The sequence below is a fragment of the Bos indicus genome, chromosome 12 (assembly GCF_029378745.1).
Source record: "Bos indicus isolate NIAB-ARS_2022 breed Sahiwal x Tharparkar chromosome 12, NIAB-ARS_B.indTharparkar_mat_pri_1.0, whole genome shotgun sequence".
Taxonomy (NCBI): Eukaryota; Metazoa; Chordata; class Mammalia; order Artiodactyla; family Bovidae; genus Bos; species Bos indicus.
In genome coordinates, this window is record NC_091771.1 from 22,587,544 (window position 1) to 22,608,160 (window position 20,617).

General features: G+C 37.4%; 1 protein-coding gene across 2 annotated transcripts in view; it reads right to left on the bottom strand.

The window, feature by feature from the left end:
* Nucleotides 1-20,380, bottom strand: part of COG6 (component of oligomeric golgi complex 6) — a 54,625-nt gene extending 34,245 nt beyond the window's left edge. For both annotated transcript variants that reach the window (XM_070800162.1, XM_019971362.2), the window contains exons 1-8: nt 20,146-20,380; nt 17,732-17,875; nt 15,445-15,516; nt 14,084-14,142; nt 10,460-10,571; nt 8,544-8,626; nt 8,110-8,180; nt 5,017-5,110 (exon numbers count right to left, since the gene is read on the bottom strand). In XM_070800162.1, the coding sequence (XP_070656263.1) occupies nt 5,017-5,110; nt 8,110-8,180; nt 8,544-8,626; nt 10,460-10,571; nt 14,084-14,142; nt 15,445-15,516; nt 17,732-17,875; nt 20,146-20,298 (788 nt within the window). In that variant the 5' untranslated portion in view covers nt 20,299-20,380. The remainder of the gene's footprint in view (nt 1-5,016; nt 5,111-8,109; nt 8,181-8,543; nt 8,627-10,459; nt 10,572-14,083; nt 14,143-15,444; nt 15,517-17,731; nt 17,876-20,145) is intronic.
* Between the last annotated feature and the right edge of the window lie 237 nt (nt 20,381-20,617).

Genomic DNA, 20,617 nt, shown 5'->3' on the forward strand with positions numbered 1-20,617 from the left:
AAACTATTCATGCACTTTCTCAGATAAGCTATCTAACACCTTTTTTTACACAATTCTCTCAAGCAATACTGCTTAAACAAAAAATATTTAATAAATAAATTTATCATAGTGATAATCCAATCCTAAGGTGCATCTTTTTATGTCTAAGAAGGAATGCAGGGATTTACAATCAGTAACAGAGGTTGTGGCAATAAAGGATAGAGCAGGGGATTTGGTAAAAGTAAAATTCGAGACAAGCTGGAAACCCTGAACTCTACAGGTTGTCCTGTCCCACCCCTCGTCCAAAACATGACACTCCACTGCATACAGGCGGCCTAGTATATGGTTCTCAGAGGCTGGTTACAGTTAGAACTCTGTAATCCAAAATATAAGACTTTTCCTGCTACACTAAAAAAACTCTCATGTATATTACTACAATACCAACAAAATTTGTCCAAATTATACCAAATACCACCAAAATATACTATTCGTATTTAAAAGCTTATTTTGACTCCAATGTTAAACATATTACATGCTACTTGAATTTACTGACCAGCTATGCCTTAAGAGCAAATACTTTCTTTTACATATATTTACAAGTTATCAATTACAGTTGGTGGGGCAGGAGAGAAGACTTTCAAGGCTAAGGAAATTTTTAGGGAAAAAAGATTTTGAACTGGACGATCAGACCATTTGGGGTCAAATGATAGGATGGCTTAAAGGTACCAAGAGTCCCTGTTTCCTTGACTAGAATCAGCCTTTGTTTCTCTCTGTCGCCACTGTCGCCCAACTCAAAGTTCTGTTTTAAAGGTACACAGGAAGACAAACTATTTTTTCGTAGTCCTATGTCAGCAGATTCTAGATCCATGAACTTCTACATCTCTGAACAGTACTCTACTAAATGTTGAGAATTATTTCATTACCCTACTATAAAGAAAAATTACAAAAATTTCACCAAAGTTTTCAAAAGAATTTCTCAGGCTACACTGCTTTCTTTAATATGCTATTGATTTCATGAAAAACCCACTTTTTTTTTAACAGAAGAAAGCTAGAAAGGGGGCATATTTTTAAATAAAAGTGTAGTAAAGCAATCAATAGCAATAAATTGTTAGGACTCTGAGCATTCATATGTACCAGTAACCAGATCATGGTTGTGTGTGGTTTTTGGTTTTAGTTAAAAGGAAATGGTTTTGAAATTCCATGCAGTGACATACCAGCAATACGTCAAGATGAAAATGCAGTTATCAAGCTAAGTTTTGCAAAAGTGCACAGTTGCTTTACATTCACTCTGTTTTTTTTTTAACAAATTAGAACCAAGGTGCTTATTTCTATTTCTTCCCTCATGCTCTTAAAAATATAAATGCTTAGGGTACAGAATGCCTTCCTTTAAAGACCATCAGTTCTATGAAGTGACTTGTGATCAGATTTATGACAGCACAAAATTCACAAACTTTTTAAATATGTAAACCTAATCTTCCCCTGGGGACCCAAATGACTGCATAATAAACAGAAACAATGTAACTTCTGTTTCTAGGACTACTCACTGTGGCCACAGGTTATATCAGAAACCACTGAATCCACTGGCATTTTAAATGCGGGGAGGGGCAATTTTAAAAGTCTGACAAACACCAGAATCTAACCTTTTTACTGTAAAATATAAATAAACATTAACATTAATGTTAAATTTTCCTGCAATAGATATAATTTGAAGCAAGAAGAGCATGAGCTAAAATGAACCTTCAGTGATATCCGAAGACATGAAATCTCTTTTCCCAGAGACAAAAGAAAATTTCCTTGACCAAAAAGAGATTCTTTTCCAACAAAGGTCAAAAACTGAAAATGTAGCTTTATAAAAGTGAATGTCAAAATTATGTAAATATTCTAAAATGCCTCTAGTTAAAATAAAAAAAATCAAAATCCCCAGTTTTTATGTTTATCCATAGTAGAAAAGGAAAAATTCTGGTCAAAAAGCAAATAAAATGAAAAAAATTTGTCCAAAAAAATTAAAAGATAGAAGAATAACGTAAAAGCCTTTCTAAGAAATACAACAAATAAAGAATAAAAAAAAATCAGCATTGTATATATTACTATATCCTTTAATAACTGACATGCTGAAGGTTTACCAGTAAAGAAGACAACATCAATTTGTCCATTTCTACTTGGAATAAATTTCTTTTTGAAAACACTTCTGTAATTGATGTATTAAAAGTTAATAATGCATTAGCATTCCAGTTATATAAGACCTAACAAAATCTGAGTACGGCAATTTTCCCCAAAGACTTCAATAACTGACATTTTCTTAAATGTGATACCTATACATTTGAGACCCAATAATGTTTGGGTAGCTTCTCTATTTTATTTAAATCAAGTTCATATAGTGCCATCTGGTGGTTAACATAATACATTATAAAGTTTTTCCCTAAATTTTAAGAAACCACCACTTTGAAAGAGGTGATTACTTAAGATGAAAGGCTAAATTTCTCTTTTTCAGTGTTCATCTTATGGTACTTAACTGGCACTAAAAGCTTCCTTCTTCTGCACTCAACATCCAAGTGTTTAACCATCCACACTGCACTACGGCCCCCATCCCCTGTGTTTCCTGTGAAGATACATCTTCTTTGCCTATTTCAGTTCTATTGTCTCTCAAGCATTTTGCCTTGCTGTCAGGTAGGCCTTAAATACACTTCTCTTGAGCTGAAAATTTTCCACTTTATCTGCTTTCAAAATAAAAATAATAGCCAGTACTTTGTGATGAGTGAAGCATGATGCTCAACACCTTATGGGAACATTCCAATTTTAATCTTCACAGCAACCCAGCACGACAAGCACTATTTTCATCCTCATTTCACAGCTCAAGAAAACCGAAGCCTATAAAGGTATGTGGGTTCATCAAAAAATCTAAAAAAAAAAAAAACACCCAGTCTAACTCAGAGCCCACCATTTAAACTATTATGCAATACTGCTCCTTTCCAAGTGTCGATCAAGAATCAAAACTTAGAAAAAATACATTTATATGGTAGAAGTCAGCTGACCTTTTCAGAGGCCCAAAATACCTGAAGGCCTTTTTAAAAAACAATTAACCTTGTGAACAAATATGAATCTGTGGATACTGTTACACATTATTAAACAAGCACCAAATGTTTCAGGTACTATAATCATAACCAAACACCAATACCTTACAGTGAAAAAACTGGGAAAGAAATTTCAAAGACGCTAAGATCCACTGAGCCGATGGTCAATAATGAGCATCAGCTTATCCCAGGAAACCGTATAACATGCAGATCTATTGTGATCCAGCTCCTGCTACTAACCCAGCAACCAGCTTCTGCGAGTCCCTAGAGGTACATGTTCCTCCTCAACCCATGCACTAGCACCTGCTGTTCCCTAAATCTGGGATGTTCTCTCCTCCCTTTTCATCTTGGAAAATGCTTATCAACCTTCAGAACTCATTTTATACCTACTTCCCGGAAGAAACTTTCACTAATGTACACCCCTTTGCCCACCACAGACTACTTGAGCCACAAAGCATTTGAGACTTGACTTTTAGAAAAGCACTTAATGTATACGCTAAAGTGGATTTGTTTACGTCTGGTTCCATAAAGTAAAGCAAGTTGAAGGTGATGTTTTATTGATGGTAAGCCTTTCACACTTAGAACTGTGCTTAACATATAGTGAGTACTCAGTAAGTAACACTGGGGTGTGATTATTTTATGTATCTGTCAAGTCCCAGCATTTGTGTTCTAAAATCTTATCACAGGACAAGTAATGTTCTAATCAGAAAACAGAGTAAGAAGGAAATCTTCTAAAAATATAGAAGCAGATAAAAGACATGACTCAGAGCAGGACTGAATGCATGAGTTCTCTGGCTTTCTGTTTCCCAAATTTTAACTCCCTACTTGGTCTTCCCATTTTCATACTATTCCAGACATTAAAAATGAAAAAGGATTTGAAGGAATGGATAAAAAAGATGTGGTACATATCTACAATGGACTATTATTCAGCCATTAAAAGAAAGAAATCACGCCATTTGCAGCAACATGGCTGGACCTAGAGAGTGCCATATGAGTGACGTAATCAGACAGAGAAGGGGAAATAGCGTGTGACAACCTTTATATGTGGAATCTAAAAAGAAATGAGAACAGATGAACTCACTTACAAAACAGAAAGAGGCACAGACTTAGAAAATGAACTTATGGTTGATGAGGGGGAAGGGGTAGTTAGGGAGTTTGAGAAGGTCATATACTCGTTGCTATATTCAAAATGGATAACCAACAAGGACCTACTGTACAGCACATGGAACTCTACTCAATTTTACATGCAAACCTGGATGAGAGGGAGGCCTAGGGGAGAATGGATACATGTGTATGTATGGCTGAGTCCCTTTCCTGTTCACCTGAAACTAACACAGTATTGTTAATTGGCTATACCCCAACACAAACTAAAAAGTTTAAAGACTGAAGACAAAAAAAGGACTTGAAAAGTAAAAGAAAACTAAAACACAGAAAAATAAAAAAAATATAAGTAAATAATGCATGAAGTTCTTATCCAAAGCATTATCACATAGCACCTGGCTGCCATAACTTACAGGATTAAAAACCTGAACTCTTTCTTTTCTGGAATCCTACTAATGGAATTCTAATTTTAAATCTTCTTTTCTCATCTCTGGGTAATTATTATTTATTAGTCTATTTGACCTCCACCCTTTCAGGGCAGTGTTAATACAGGAGTTTTAGTTACATACAATTCCAAGGTAATTAACGAGATGGCAGAATGCGGGAAAGACCTTAACCTCTGCATAAATAAGAGGCAGTCTAGATATTGGGACATCTTGGTTTTCATATCTGTGTTGCATTCTATAGCATGGAATATGCAATTAGGCAGATGCTCCAGTGGTACCCAGGTGAGATAAAAATATCACTGTACATTATTATACTGCTCAAACTATTGTATATAAATTTGATTAACACTGAAAGTCAACATAAATTACCAAAGAAAAAGTAGATTTGCTTTTTTATTAATTAGGAAAAAGTCACTCACTTATATAAGACAGGTCTGTCCTGCAGGGCTTCCATTGCCTGAGTTAGCACTGGAGATATGTCACATGATTCTTGTGTCAGTGTTCTGCATTCACCTGAAAAAGGGTTAACATTGTAACACTGGTTAAAATACAATTAGGCCCTTATTATGTCCATTGTACAACCAGAGTCTAAATACCACATTTAAAAAATGCTTGGAAAAGCCTAGAGAACATACCAATAAAAAACTAGTTAATGCTGCTAAACTAAACATTCAAGCTTAAATATCTATTTAACTTCAATATACCACATCTGCTATGAGGTATACAACATATTTTATTATTATAAGAAACCAGAGTTCTGAAGAAACCAATCAATGAACAAATATGCACTAAATAACAGCTATGTTGCTGTTGCTGCTGCTGCTGCTGCTGCTGCTGCTGCTGCTAAGTCGCTTCAGTCGTGTCCAACTCTGTGCGACCCCCATAGACGGCAGCCACCAAGCTCTGCCGTCCCTGGGATTCTCCAGGCAAGAACACTGGAGTGGGTTGCCATTGCCTTCTCCAATGCATGAAAGTGAAAAGTGAAAGTGAAGTCGCTCAGTCATGTCCTACTCTTAGCGACTCCATGGACTGCAGCCCACCAGGCTCCTCCATTCATGGGATTTTCCAGGCAAGAGTACTGGAGTGGGGTGTCATTGCCTTCTCCGAATAACTGCTATACACACAGCAATGTCAAGAAGGGAAGGGAATACTAACTATTCATCACCAGTTCTTTACCCCAGCGGCAATCTTCAAGCAGTTTGCTAGAATGTTTATATGGGTAACTAATACATACTAGTAAAATTATATTGATTATTCTGTCTACAAAATACTGATTAAATGTCTACTCTGTTCAAAAAACAGGACATGTTCAGAAATTCCCAACCTTTGCTAGGTGAAGACCTCATGTTCCTTTGTTTTTAACAGGTAATTCTACTAACACACTATTGAAACATTTTAAAACTAAATACATAAACCACTTGTGGTAGGCGAAATAATAGTCTTCCCAAGAGCCCTAATCACTGAAACCTGTGAATATGCTATTTTATGAAGCAAAAGGGACTTTGAAGATGGAATTAAGGGGATGGACTTTCAGTTCAGTTCAGTCGCTCAGTCATGTCTCTTTGTGACCCCATAAACCGCAGCACGCCAGGCCTCCCTGTCCATCACCAACTCCCGGAGTCCATCCAAACCCATGTCCATTGAGTCGGTGATGCCATCCAACCATCTCATCCTCTGTCATCCCCTTCTCATCCTGCCCTCAATCTTTCCCAGCATCGGGGTCTTTTCAAATGAGTCAGCTCTTCACATCAGGTGGGCAAAGTATTGGAGTTTCAGCTTCAACATCAGTCCCTCCAATGAACACCCAGGACTGATCTCCTTTAGGATGGACTGATTGGATTTCCTTGCAGTCCAAGGGACTCTCAAGTCTTCTCTAACACGACAGTTCAAAAGCATCAATTCTTAGGTGCTCAGCTTTCTTTATAGTCCAACTCTCACATCCATACATGACCACTGGAAAAACCATAGTCTTGACTAGACAGACCTTTGTTGGCAAAGTAATGTCTCTGGTTTTCAATATGGAATCTAGGTTGGTCATAACTTTCCTTCCAAGAAGTAAGTGTCTTAATTTCATGGCTGCAATCACCATCTGTAGTGATTCTGGAGCCCAGAAAAATAAAGTCAGCCACTGTGTCCACTGTTTCCCCATCTATTTCCCATGAAGTGATGGGACTGGATGCCATGATCTTCATTTTCTGAATGTTGAGCTTTAAGCCTACTTTTTCACTCTCCTCTTTCACTTTCATCAAGAGGCTCTTTAGTTCTTCTTCACTTTCTGCCATAAGGGTGGTGTCATCTGCATATCTGAGGTTATTGATATTTCTCCCAGCAATCTTGATTCCAGCTTGTGCTTCCTCCAGCCCAGCGTTTCTCATGATGTACTCTGCATAGTAGTTAAATAAGCAGGCTGACAATATACAGCCTTGACGTACTCCTTTTCCTATTTGGAACCAGTTTGTTGTTCCATGTCCAGCTCTAACTGTTGCTTCCTGACCTGCATACAGGTTTCTCAAGAGGCAGGTCAGGTGGTCTGGTATGCCCATCTCTTTCAGAATTTTCCACAGTTTATTGTGATCCACATAGACAAAGGCTTTGGCATAGTCAATAAAGCAGAAATAGATGTTTTTCTGGAACTCTCTTACTTTTTCGATGATCCAGCAGATGTTGGCAATTTGATCTCTGGTTCCTCGGCCTTTTCTAAAACCAGCTTGAACATCTGGAAGTTCACGGTTCACATATTGCTGAAGCCTGGCTTGGAGAATTTTAAGCATTACTTTACTAGCATGTGAGATGACCTTAAATAGGGACATTTTCCCAGATCATTAAGTGGGTCCAAGGTAATCATCTATGTCTTAAAAGTGGAAGAGGCTAGCAGAAAAGTCAGAGATATGAGATGGAAGAAGAGGCAGGAGAGATTCAAAGTGAGAAAGCGACTCCATCTACCCATTGCTGGCTTCAAAGATGGAGCAAGGGGCCACAAGCCAATGCAGGCGGCCTCTAGAAGCAGGAAAACCCTGTGATAGTAGCCAAGGAAACTCACAGCTCAGTCCTCCGACTCAAAGAACTAAGTCATGCCAAAAAAGTGAATGAGCAAGGCAACAGATTATTCCCTAGAGCCTCCAGAAATGAATGCACATCTTCTCATTTTAGCATGGTGACTTCTGACTACAGAACTATAAAATGATAAACTTTTGTTTTAAGCCATTAAGATTGAAATAAATTTGTTACAGCAGCAACAGAAAATTTAATTCACCCTAACGATTACATTAACAACAAGGGATGTCTAATCAACCTTAAGATAATCTGGGGCACAGATACTGACCTTATTATTTTTTCATTTCCATCCTTAATTATATATAGTACTGAATTATAGTAGATACTTATGAGGCAAACACAAAGACAGTATGTTCAAATTTTTTTATTACTAAAATCAAAATATGCTATCAAATAAATACTAAGTGAAATAAAATCAAGCATTCATGAATCTAGACTGCATCAAAGAGACCACTTACTTTGAGCCCACCGGTAAAGTCTTTCGTAAGATGTTTCTTGAAGCAAGGCCATTTGCTCCATAATTTCTAAACTAAAAAAATTAACGATTATAATTTATTTAAAAGTTTTAGCCAATAGCTAAATCTAAGAATCTAATTATTTTAATTACAGAATGATTTGGTTATAGCTTATTAACTTTTTATCATTTTGTGGAATAATTTTTTTAGTAATTTTTTAATAATTAAATAAACTTTGCCAAGTTTTAATACCATCACTTAGATACTCAACTGCTGTTTTATGCTAAACACCAGGGTATAACTTCCTGTTTATCCAAAGACACATAAAGATTAAACTTCTATTTCACATAATGCCATACACTTTAAGAATCTAGAAAATCTTTAAAATTTTGGAAACACAAGTGGCAATACAGTCATGAATTGAAAAGGCTACTCACCCCGCTGTTTGTTGGTTTGTACGCAAGAGAACTTTAACATCATTATGAATCTGTTTTACTCTTCCCAGTGCCTTGAAAAAATCCTTTAAAATTAAGAATGTAACTTTAAAGTTTCCATGTTTTCAGGTAAAACTATATTGCTCTAAATTGAAATATCATAACAAAGAAATTATTCTACCTACTCTAATGAAGCCTTCTTATACTGATCTCAACTTTCTCTAAATTTTTGTAAAATGTATGATAGATATTTAGTGAAGTGAAAGTTGCTCAGTCGCATCCCCCAGAATCTTTGCGACCTCATGGACTACAGAGTCCATGAAATTCTCCAGGCCAGAATACTGGAGTGGGTAGCCTTTCCTTTCTCCAGGGGATCTTCTCAACCCAGGGATCGAACCCAGGTCTCCCACATTGCAGGTGAATTCTTTATGAGCTAAGCCACCAGGGAAGCCCATTATTCACATTTTAAAACGTATGTGCCAAACAGTGTACTAAGATGTGGAGATTAAAAGTTTATAAAGACAAAATCTCTGTCTTCAAGACGTATACAGGTTTGTGAAAGAGTAATGTAAACCTGAAGATTATAACAAAGGAAAACATGCTATGTATTACGTATCTAAGACACAGAAAGCCCAGCATGGCTTCATCACCACAGGAGATGATGGTTTATGTGTCTACCATATAACCCTTTCTTGCCCCTCATCCAGGAGCAGAATGCAAAGCTGAATGTATAAACATACACGAGCTGACTGACGCTGAACTCCCAGCTTTTCTTCCCTCTCGAAAAAGGTACTGGAGCCTTAGTTTCCAGATAGCCACCAATAGTGTTCCAACCATGAAAAGCAGTTGATGAGTTATTTTTCTTTGATGAATAAAAAACTTTTTTAATGTTTTAAAATCCCTAATACTGTTGATTATTTCTGCTGAGGCGGGGGGAGGGAAGGTGCGATGTCACATATTTAAAATGCGCCAAGTTCCTCAAACTATAAGGGCAATAAATACCAATAGGTAAGGCACCTACAATTCTCTCACCTACTTAACACCCTACACTCAAGGGATGGGTTCCATCCCAGCCCAGGCAGTAAGATAACGGTGACATCTATCAAGAGTCACTCAGTAAGCCCCCCTCCCTGGGCCCCCTCAGGAACTCTTCCTGCCCTCAGACCCCAGGCACAGGTTTGCAGTTCCTCCCAGTTAGGACACTGAAGGATTCTTCTCAAGAAAAACTGAGTATTTTCAAGAGGGAAAAAAGAGAAATGATACTTTTCCTTGTTGTTTAGCATTTTGAAGTTTTAGAAAGAATGGCATGGGTTCAGAAAAGAATCAGATGACAAGGTAAGAAGTTTCTAATCTCAGGAAAGACCAAAAGTTGTGAGAGAAAGAACATGTAATCACTGCAACATCACTGCAGTGTAAACAGAACATGCCATATAACTGCACTGTGAGGCAGAAGAAAAGAGAACATGTATGTGTGGAGGGAAAGGAGCCGTGGAGAGAGAGGCTAATTACTTAGTCCATGGTAGCTCATCCATAGCAAATAGTTAACATGGATATCCAAAGCATACTCCTTTTCACCAAAGGTCCAGAATATAGAATCTACAAAAGAAGCAATTAACAAGATTGAAAATGGTTGCCAAAGGACTTAGAGATGGAAAGGAGTGGAATACGTGATGAGGAGATGTAGGCTTTCCTTATAAGCCCTATTGTACTCTGACTCCTAAAAAACAAAAAAGAAGTACACGTACTGTTTAAAAAAAAATAAGATAATTTAAAATCTGTACCTTAAATTGCTAAGCTTAAAAACATTTTTAAATAAAAAAAAAATTTAGGTGGTAAAATAAAGCCTTAGAAAAGAGTGATTTCTCTTTAACATCTGTAACTGCTATGCTTTAAGTGATTTCAACAGAAAGCAAAAATACCTCAGTGATGGGTCCTTCCCTTGTACCTCGGAGAAGACTCATTTCGTCAGAAGTCAGCTGGAACTTGGATAAGAAGGCATCTGCCACTTGTGCTCTTATTTCTAACCTTTGACTGTAATATTTTTAAAAAGGGAACAGAAAATCAAGCACATTATGCATTTTACATAGCTTTAAAACAAGTTGCTTCTCTCATAACTTTTAAGACAAAGACGTGAAACTGTCTCAGTATCTTCAGAAGCCTCATTTCTGCCTCAAATACTAGCAGCTCATCAAGCACGTAGGTGATCAATTAGCTGATATTGTCCTACCTCTGCAGAGGGCACAGTAAGAGGCCACAGTAAAATGATGAACTAACCTTTATGCAAAAGGGGAAATAAGTTCATGAATGGTACAGGCAATACAAATCCTTAGCCACTTATATGTATGTGAATAGTTCACCTTATGGTAACAAAGTTGTGAGAGAGACATAAGCCAATTAATTTCTTCTCAGTCACTAAAAAGTTTTAAGCCTTTGAAGCTGGTCCATGAAGTACACAACAAATCAAAAATCAAGCCTATTATTTACTTTAGGTTAGAAATTGAAGCCAAGAACTCATCTTGTAATTCTTCATTAATCCAAAAAAAAAAAAAAATCACTCCTCTCTTTTGTCTTAGCCACTTTTTCTGCACACTATCATAACAAACAAAAAACATCTTTTCAAATTATATTACCTGAATGCAGCCAACTTAGACTAGCTGACCATTAGGAAAAAGCACACTTGAGTCTGCAATTCAACCTGCAGGGACCTGCAGGACTGAGCTGCGTCACAATCGAAAGGCAAGTCAGGAATACAAACCACATGAGCAGAAATTCAACATTCCTGCCTTCTAGATTTTAGATTTGAAGATATACAAATAAAATTAAAGTGTTTCGTTAATAGTGTTCACAGGGAAGTAATATTCTCCAATTTCAAAATATTCAAATGAAACTGAACAAACAGTATCTGAACAGACAGAACAACGCATGTCATCTTTGTTTTGTTTGGACTCTTGGGTTTCCAGGTTTAAGTTCACAATGTCAACTGCTCCTGCTGAATGACAAGAGCTAAAAAGAAAAAGTCCTCCAGGTGGCAGTAATGCTCTATTTTTCTCAAATGACAATGTAAATCACCTACTTAAATCTATACAGATTTAAAAAACCTATGTCCTTAATTATCTTATTAAGTACTGATATCTACAAGTTACCTTAACATGTTTTGTTTTATACTTTTAGAAGCTCAAATCATTATCATACTGGATTTAAATTAATGATAACACCTCATAAAATTCCTTGAGACTATACAAATTAACCATTTCAATGAAAATCTTTTGGGAGTTTCTTTTGGATCTATCTTCACAGTCAATTTACCAGGCACAAAGGAAAATTAATCTCTTTAGTTTACTTTTTCATTATGTTTTAACTGAATCTAGCACAGTTGACCCTTGAATAATGTGTGGGTTGGGGACTCCTACCCTACCCTGTACAGAGGAAAATCTGCATATATTACATCCAGCCCTCTGGAGTAGAAGCTCCAACCCACTGTGGACTGTGTAGGACTACAAAAAAAAAAAAAACACATATATAAGTGGACCTGTGCAGTTCAAACCTGTGTTGTTCAAGGGTCAGCTGTTAATTTAGTATGCACACATACTAACTGAGAGAAAATACACCACATTGTTAACAATAGCTGTATCTAGGTGTTCAAGTTAATCTAACTGTAATTTTCTTCAAGTTTCACACATGTAAATGAAAGGAGAAGCAGAAAAAAGTGATTTTTTCTTGCCTTCTCCTAACCTTTTATAGGGCAATAAAAGAATATGTATCACATATGTTCTGACAAAATAAATTGCTTTTATATTTTTATGTAAGCTATAATATCAAAACCTAAGATATAGGTTTATAGCAAATAACACAATCAAAATAAAACCTATTAAAAAATAAGAAAGAATGAGAACATAAACAACACAGCTGAGGAAAACTATCTAATTAAGTACAGAATAGCTTCTGTTTCTAGTTGCCAAAGCCAATGAAGAAACAAGATGGACTACACATCTCTGTCTAAAAAGCGGAGAGGGATATGGAGGGTAGTACTCCTTGAGGTAAGTCAGGCAGTGTGTTCAGCAATCAATATAAATCACTTATTCATCACAACAACCCTGCAATGTAGCTTATTATTCCTTTTTTTCACATGTGATAACTGAGCCTGAGGGAGTTAACAAAGAACTCATATAAGATTAAAAATCTAATGAGCTCTTACCTAAGATTTAGATTAGAATTCAGCTCTTCAAGGTCTACATCCTTTCCACTATAACATACTACACCTCAAAGAAAAACATTAACATTCACCAGAGAGAAATCTGGCTGATGGGCCTTTCCAAGAGACCAAAAAAATACATAATAAATAGTGATTTCACCAATATTAAAAAACAAAGTTCATATTTATTCACTCAAAATCACTTACTGAATCTACAATGTGTTTTGCACTGAGACATAAAAAGAGAATAAGAGGCTGTCACTTCTCAAGGAGCTCAGCTTTGTAGATAAGAGACTCAATCAAACCAACAATTAGTTACAGGAGATTGTACTACATACTAAAGATGGCAAGACAAAGATTTAACTCAGGCCAGGAGAAGGCAATGGCACCCCACTTCAGTACTCTTGCCTGGAAAATCCCATGGACGGAGGAGCCGGGTGGGCTGCAGTCCATGGGGTCGCAAAGAGTCGGACGCGACTGAGCGACTTCACTTTCACTTTTCACTTTCATGCATTGGAAAAGGAAATGGCAACCCACTCCAGTGTTCTTGCCTGGAGAATCCCAGGGACGGGGAGCCTGGTGGGCTGCCATGTATGGGGTTGCACAGAGTGGGACACGACTGAAGCGACTTAGCAGCAGCAGCAGAAAGGGTTTGAATAAACTTTGTATACAGGATTGGTGATGTTTCTCTCTTGGTTTTAGACATAATTTTCAATTGAATCCACACTTGTTCTCACGTCAGCCAACAAAAACATAAGAGAAAAATTCACAGGTGGGTCTCTAACTGCAAGGAAACTTTCAAAAGATGTGTTGTGATACTAAAAACATTCTAATCTGATGCTCAAGGCACATGCTTAGTTCTGAATACAGAAATTCAACACCTGCTTTTCCTTAGAGTTGACTGCTCTGTGAACCCAACCATCTCTTCAGCATAGTGTGCAATTTTCCTCATCATGGTCCATGCACCAATGGGAAAGAGACGTGTGGTGGCAGAGCAGTTCTGTACCTTGACAGCAGCAGCGTACATAATCATTAAGTTAAAAATGAAAGGCAATTGTGAAAAAACATAATACAATTACTAAAAAATTTAAAAATCTACTGCTTGTTTTGAATTATACAGCAAACGAACAACACATCATCACTTCCAAAAAGGTATAATCTCAGTCCCAGCTATCAATGTTCCTAAACACTGTTTGTATTTGTTTTACTCTTGGATAATAGCTTAAAACCTCATATTTTGTATCATTTTTGAATCACTTTTTTGATTATTTTATCTCTGCTTTGAAGTTATTTATAGTTTTTGAATTATCTCCAAATTAATGAAGAATTGATTATATAAAGAAAAGCTTACCTTTCAGCTTGAAGCTTAGTGGTTTTTACTATTAAATCCTGAGTCTGTTCCTTTGCTGCCTAAAATTATAAACATATCTAATATTAGCACATTTCAATTCTATTATACTTCAGAAAACTAACATTGCCAATTACTGGAGTTCAACAGCAAATGAGATTACACTCCAGAACACAAAGATATAAAAAAGGCCCAAAAAATTGAAACAGATGTTTTAAGGCTCACATACTACATTTAAGAACTGACTCAGGCAGAAAACAACACAATATTGTAATTATCCTCTAAAGAAAAATAAATAAATGTTAAAAAAGAAGAACTCAGAATTCTCAATACACACATAATACTACATACATAAGGCTTACAAGAAAGAAAAAGGTGTCACCATGATGGAATTTAACAGTTCCTGATGCTTTTTAGTGAAACAGAGGCACTGGCAGGGCCAGTGAAGGATGGAAAACATGGCTTCACTTATGGCTGTGCTGAGCTACCAGGGAATCTCTGAATGAAGTTGTAAGCTAAGTCAATGATAACTCAATATACAAAAAATACCCCTCATAGAGGGTTCTGGTGAAGATTAGAGATAGCCCCATCTACAAGACAGAGTGCTGTTCCTGACCAAGTCATACTAAGTCATACTAAGCAATCCTCTCTCCCCTGAACCAGAGCTGAAAGGATCAGGAATGAAAACTTGATGAAAAGGTATTTCAAAGACTAGGAAAACATTTATAAGGTGAACTGAAACAAACAACAAGTGTAGCCAATGAGATTCTCTCTCAGTGGCCTGAACTGGGCAATCCTATAAAATAAGGCAGTCAGTAACGAGAGGAGAAACAAGTCAGTGGTTGGAGACAGGTAGAGACATAAAGGCATAAAGTGAATCAGAAGTATGTAGATCAATGCTAACTCTGCAGCCAAACTAGGGGTTTAGACTGCTTTAATAAACGGCCCTACACTTAGAGACATTTTCCTGAGATATTTTTTAGAGTGAGTATAAATCATAATTAAGCTGGGTCTTCACTGGGCATAGCTTTAGTCTGAAAGTATTCCTAAGGCTTTCTACTAAGGAATTTATTTGTGCTGCATTTGTGGAATATTATGGAATTCAAAAGTTTATCAAAACTTCACACAGTTATCTCTATACTGGCAAGATCAAAATACAAAGGTTTCTGGAGTTAACTACACAATATTAGCAAACCATCACTGAAGAAACACGAAGAGAGTTATAATTTTTAAAAATTTACATTCAAACTTACTACAGGGCATGATGTATCAGATATCCACACATTCTGTGGACTTAACTAGCAATTTCTGAAAGTTTACTGTCTTATCAGGAACTAGGCTACAATGCAGTCATTATACCGGACCTGTAGGCGACTTGTCATATCTTGACAACAGCTGCTCATTGCTTGAACATCTTCATGTATGCTTTCAAGTTCCTGAAAAGGAAAAAAGTAACATTAGATATAGTTAAAGCATTAGGTATAGTTAAAGCAATTTCTCTTATCTTAGCCAAATCTTTATTTTTGTTCCATGATATTCTTTTGCCAAAGCATGACAAAAGATTCTGTATTTAAGACTGAAAATGGTTAAAAAGAATAACGTCTAGAATATGAAAAGATATTTTAAAAAACTAGCATATTTCTTTTTAGAAAGGGTCTGACAATAGGAAAATGGAAAATTTTTAAGAATATGAATACGTGTTTATTCACATTCTCATACTAAGAATTTATCCTAAGAAATTAATCAAATAAACGTGCAACAATATATGTAAGAGATGATCAACACAGAGTTGCCTAAAACAAATGGCAAGTGTGAACCATTTCCAACCACACAACGGAAATCTGTGCATCCATTAACAATGACAGTATCTGTGTGTGTGTGATTATGGAAAAATGTCTATATAAGGCTAAAAAAGGGCTCATAAAACACATACAACACCTCCCCATGTTTGTTTGTTTGTTTCAGAAAAAATACACATATATGTGTGCAGAAGAACACAGGAAAGTCCTGAAGGGCCACACAATAAAATACTGACAGGTTATTTTTGTGTAATAGAATCATAAGTAACAGTTCTATTTCTGACCTTTACTGTTTATCCTAAACAGCTTTGAAGTGAATAAAAGAATGATTTCAAAATAGCAATTAATATCAGCAACAGCAAACAGGTACAAATAGGCAAACTAATCTATTTCCTTAAATCTCACTGTATAATCTAATGAGACTAGCACTATATTATTAGCCAACTAGGTCAAGAAAAACTTATTTCTAATATTTACTTTAACAAATGGCAACCCATTCCAGTATTCTTGCTTGGAAAATCCCATGGACAGAGGAGCCTGGCGGGCTACAGTCCATGGGCTGCAAAGAGTTGGACACGACTGAGGGACGAAGCATGCACTCCAGTACACTGAATGAATCTGACTTGTAAATAATGTAGTATCCCTCATGGACATAAATATGCTTGACGAGCTTCAGTCCACTGCAGTCATTTTTACTGATCCTCAAATCATCCTATCTTTGACCAGTGGAAACCCCTTAACTTAGCTCCATAGTCCTTTTCACACTTCCCAGTGGTCTTTTATGGCTTCCTCGCTTTGGTACTTCTTTTCAGTGGGAAATGGTGTTTAAAGAGTACACTTTAGATGTGCTCATCACTACTATCTCTCCCTAGTTTTATGAACACTACCAAACTTCCCTTTTAACCTTTCAGATTATTAGACTTCAGCCAATGAAATCCTACTGCACAGTTAAAAACAGTCTACATTGGACTTGCCTGGTGGTCTATGGTTAAGAATCTGCCTGCCAGTGCAGGGGAAACGGGGTTCAATCCCTGGTCTGGGAAGATCCCACATGCAGCAGAACAACTAATCTCATGCACCACAACTACTGAAGCCTGAGCACCTAGAACCTGTACACTGCAATGCAGAGTAGCTCCTACTCATCGCAACTAGAGAAAGCCCACGTGAAGCATGAAGACCCAGCGCAGCCACGAAGACCCAGGGCAGCCACAAACAAATAAACAATAAATCTTAAAAAAAAAATAGCCTTGTGTTTATTAAGCACTCACTGGTACCATGTATGACACTTCCATACAACTCCCATAGAAATATTAACTATGTAATATTACTCTAATTTAATGTAATTTATAACATAATAAACAAAATTCATTTTCACCCTATGGTGAATAGACTGCTCACTCAAATATAATGAATAATTATTTATTAGCTGAAGTAACTGATTGCAATTAATCTGAAAATTTCATAATTTAAGATGCAATAAGGTTACTCGGTCCCTATTAATCTCCAGTGGAAAAATAGTTATCCAAGGGAGATGTATTCAACAAGAGACTATTTCTACTGGAAAATCACTCAGAGAAATGGTTTTTTGTTTCTGTTTAAAATGCTAAAATTTGTAAAAGAATTTCCCAAATATTTCAACATTCTAAGACGCAGCATTTGTGGAGGTTATGGATTTAGAAATCACACCAATCCAAAGAATGATGCTGCTGAAGGAATTGTTAATAGTTAAATTTTTTATTTGAACATGGTACACAAATAGCAAGCGTATCAACTCTATTCATAAAAAAACTTAGCACAAAGCCAAGCATACAGTAAGCGCTCAATAAATGCTAAATGAAAAGAGTTTACATACTTCTTTCACTTCCTTGAAAATGCTTACAAACTCTTCATTGATGGCTAAACTTCTGCGTTCGATATCTCCACGTAAATTTCTTCGAGTCCGCAAACTGTTTTCAACAAAAAAGGTTGACAGTGCCTTAAGAGCTTCCAACATGTCCTACATAATTGATAATAAAAGAATATTATTGGGACCAATTTTCAAATGTTTTTCTAATCTTAAGCAAAAACTTACTGAAATCATTTCCCAAGAATTTATTTCCATTACACAATCCAAAAAATACCGGAAGACCTTCACAGTACTGAACAGCAAACTTATTTCTGAAACACAGTAAGGACATATGTACTTGTGCATCGTGACATATATACAAGGTTATTCATTGCAGGATTGTTTGAAATTGCAAAGATTAGAAAGAACCTTAATGTTCATCTAAAAAGGCTTGGTTAAAGAGACTGTGATGCAGCCATTGAAAAGAAGTGGAAATTCTGTATGTACTTACATAGCGTGAGCTTCAAGATATAAGTAAGTGAAAACAAGTGTTAAAAAAAAAAAGGACTATGTACAGTACATGCATATTTACTGGCACCTGCATAAACCAACTCTGGAAGGCTTATCTAAAAAATAAGAACTAACGGTAGTTTCTAGGCTGGGAACTGAATAACTGGGAGCCGAACTTAGACTTAAGAGAGGAAGGCCTCTCTGAGATGACTTCTGAACCAAAATAATTCAAGCAAGATTTGACAGTGGCCAGTGGCTTAGTCCAAGATGGTTTAAGCAGATAAAAAAAGAGATACTCCAAAAAAAATTAGAATATATTTTTCAAGATTGAGCCTATAGGATTTGTAATGAATTGGATGTGAGATGTGCGGGAAAAGAAAACAACAGGAATAAAAAAAACACTTATATGCTTCTTGCATGAAGGGTAAATGGTGATGTTCTTTACTAACAGGGGAAGAGAACCAGTTTGGAGGAAAATCAAGAATTCTGGCCATGCTATCTGTGTGATATGGATCAGGTAGCCAACTGGAGGTGTCACGTAGACAACTGGAGCTTGGTAGAGATGTCAGGAACAGGGTTAGAAATTAGAGCATCATCATGCTTTTTACTATTTAAAAAGCTATGAGACTAAAAGAGGTCTTTAACAGAGAGAACATGGGTAGAGAGGGCAGAGGACCAAGCCCATTGTGTCCAATAACACCCTAAATCCTACAGACAGAAATTCCTACACCTGAACTAATACATGTTCAAACAGGCTGGACTTTCCATGTTTTGATTACGTTATCATAAAAACACTGAACACATTTGGTTGCTCACCTAAAACTAACACTATATTGCAAATCAACTATACTTCAATTTTTTAAAATGGCTGGAATGAAAAAAACTGTAAGGCTATTTAAATTCAGTTTAATATTTAAGAGACAGAAAAAATAGCTATAAATATTTATGGCAAAAAATAGATAAAATAAAGCTATTTCTTTTTTTGGAACACAGTCTTGATACGTCCTGGAGTCGAGGCTAAATGAGTGGTCAGTAAACGCTAAATGAACAAAGTAGCACAGACTAGGGGGCAAAGGACAGCTCGCCAGTTACTAGATATATGTCTTAACCCAGAGACCCTCTCTCCATACCTTATTTTTCTCATGAGTAAAAAAGAAATAATGTTAATTTACCAGAGCAGCTGTATTAAAAGAGAAGATTCATGTCAATAACAGACACTTTAAACCCTTAATAAACTGTATAAAATTAACATTTATTGAGAATTAACAAGAAACAACTCCTGCAGCGCTGTGCTGACCATTTCACCTGGTTTCTCTCATTGAACCCTCGCAACAACCCTGAGAAAGTAACTTGCGGTATTCCCAATTAAGAGATTTAACATCAGCTTAGAGAAGTTAAGGGACTTAAACCAGAATGCACCAGTTTGCTGGTTATATCTAATAAGTGGTGGTCCTAAAGACCACCTTTCTTAGTCATAGTATAATGTGGACCATCTTTCTAACTCATCATAGTATAATGTTATCTTTTACACACAAATTCTTATCGATACCTTACTGTCAGGTGTCTACACATTTACCGATAAAACTCTCACTTCTACATTTTTTTTCTTTATGCCGTTAAGGCACGATCAACACCTGTCGGGGTCAGGGAGAACCCCTCTTCCACCGTTTGCCGTCCAGACCCAGAATCTTCGAGGAACCGTTTTAAATAAATAGAGGTACACCCTGGAAACTTCGTTTTTCCTGGGTCTCCTCGGCTTCCCCCTTCTCACCTGCCCCACGTCGGCAACGCAGCCTGAGGGGTCCCGCGGGCCTTGGGTGCCCACCTCGAGGCGAAGACAAGGGACAAGCGCGAGGTCGCCGGACAGACGACCACCCCCCGACTCCGGCTCCCAGGGATGCGCGACCCTCGGCCCCTCCAGCCCCGCTCACCTTGTCGTTGTCCAGCCGGGTGTCCAGGATCTTACGCAGTTTCCGCGACAGCGGGTTGCTGGTCTGCGCCGAGGTCCCGCCGGCCCCATTATTGAGGCCGTTGGCAGCCCCAGTCGCGGGCACTACGACTACTTCCCCGCTGCCCTCGGCCATAGCGCCTGGCGTCCCGCCCCTGGACAGGCGCCGGCCACCTCAGCCCAGGAAAGGGACGCGCCAGTAGCCGCGTAGCACGCATGCGCTGCCTAGGCCGCGCATGCGCCCTCGGACGCCTGTGCCCCGTCCCCTCCTGTTCAGCCTGGCTCCTAGGAAGCTGGTCGGGGCGGGTGGAGAAATCGAGGGAGGCGGAGCAAGACTTCAGGCTGGGAGGAGGAGACTCACGTGAGACTGCGTTTGCAAAGTGGACTGAAATTCAAATCAGGTGTAGAGCTGGGGTATTACGATTTATGGGATTAAAGAGATTTCGTAATCCTCA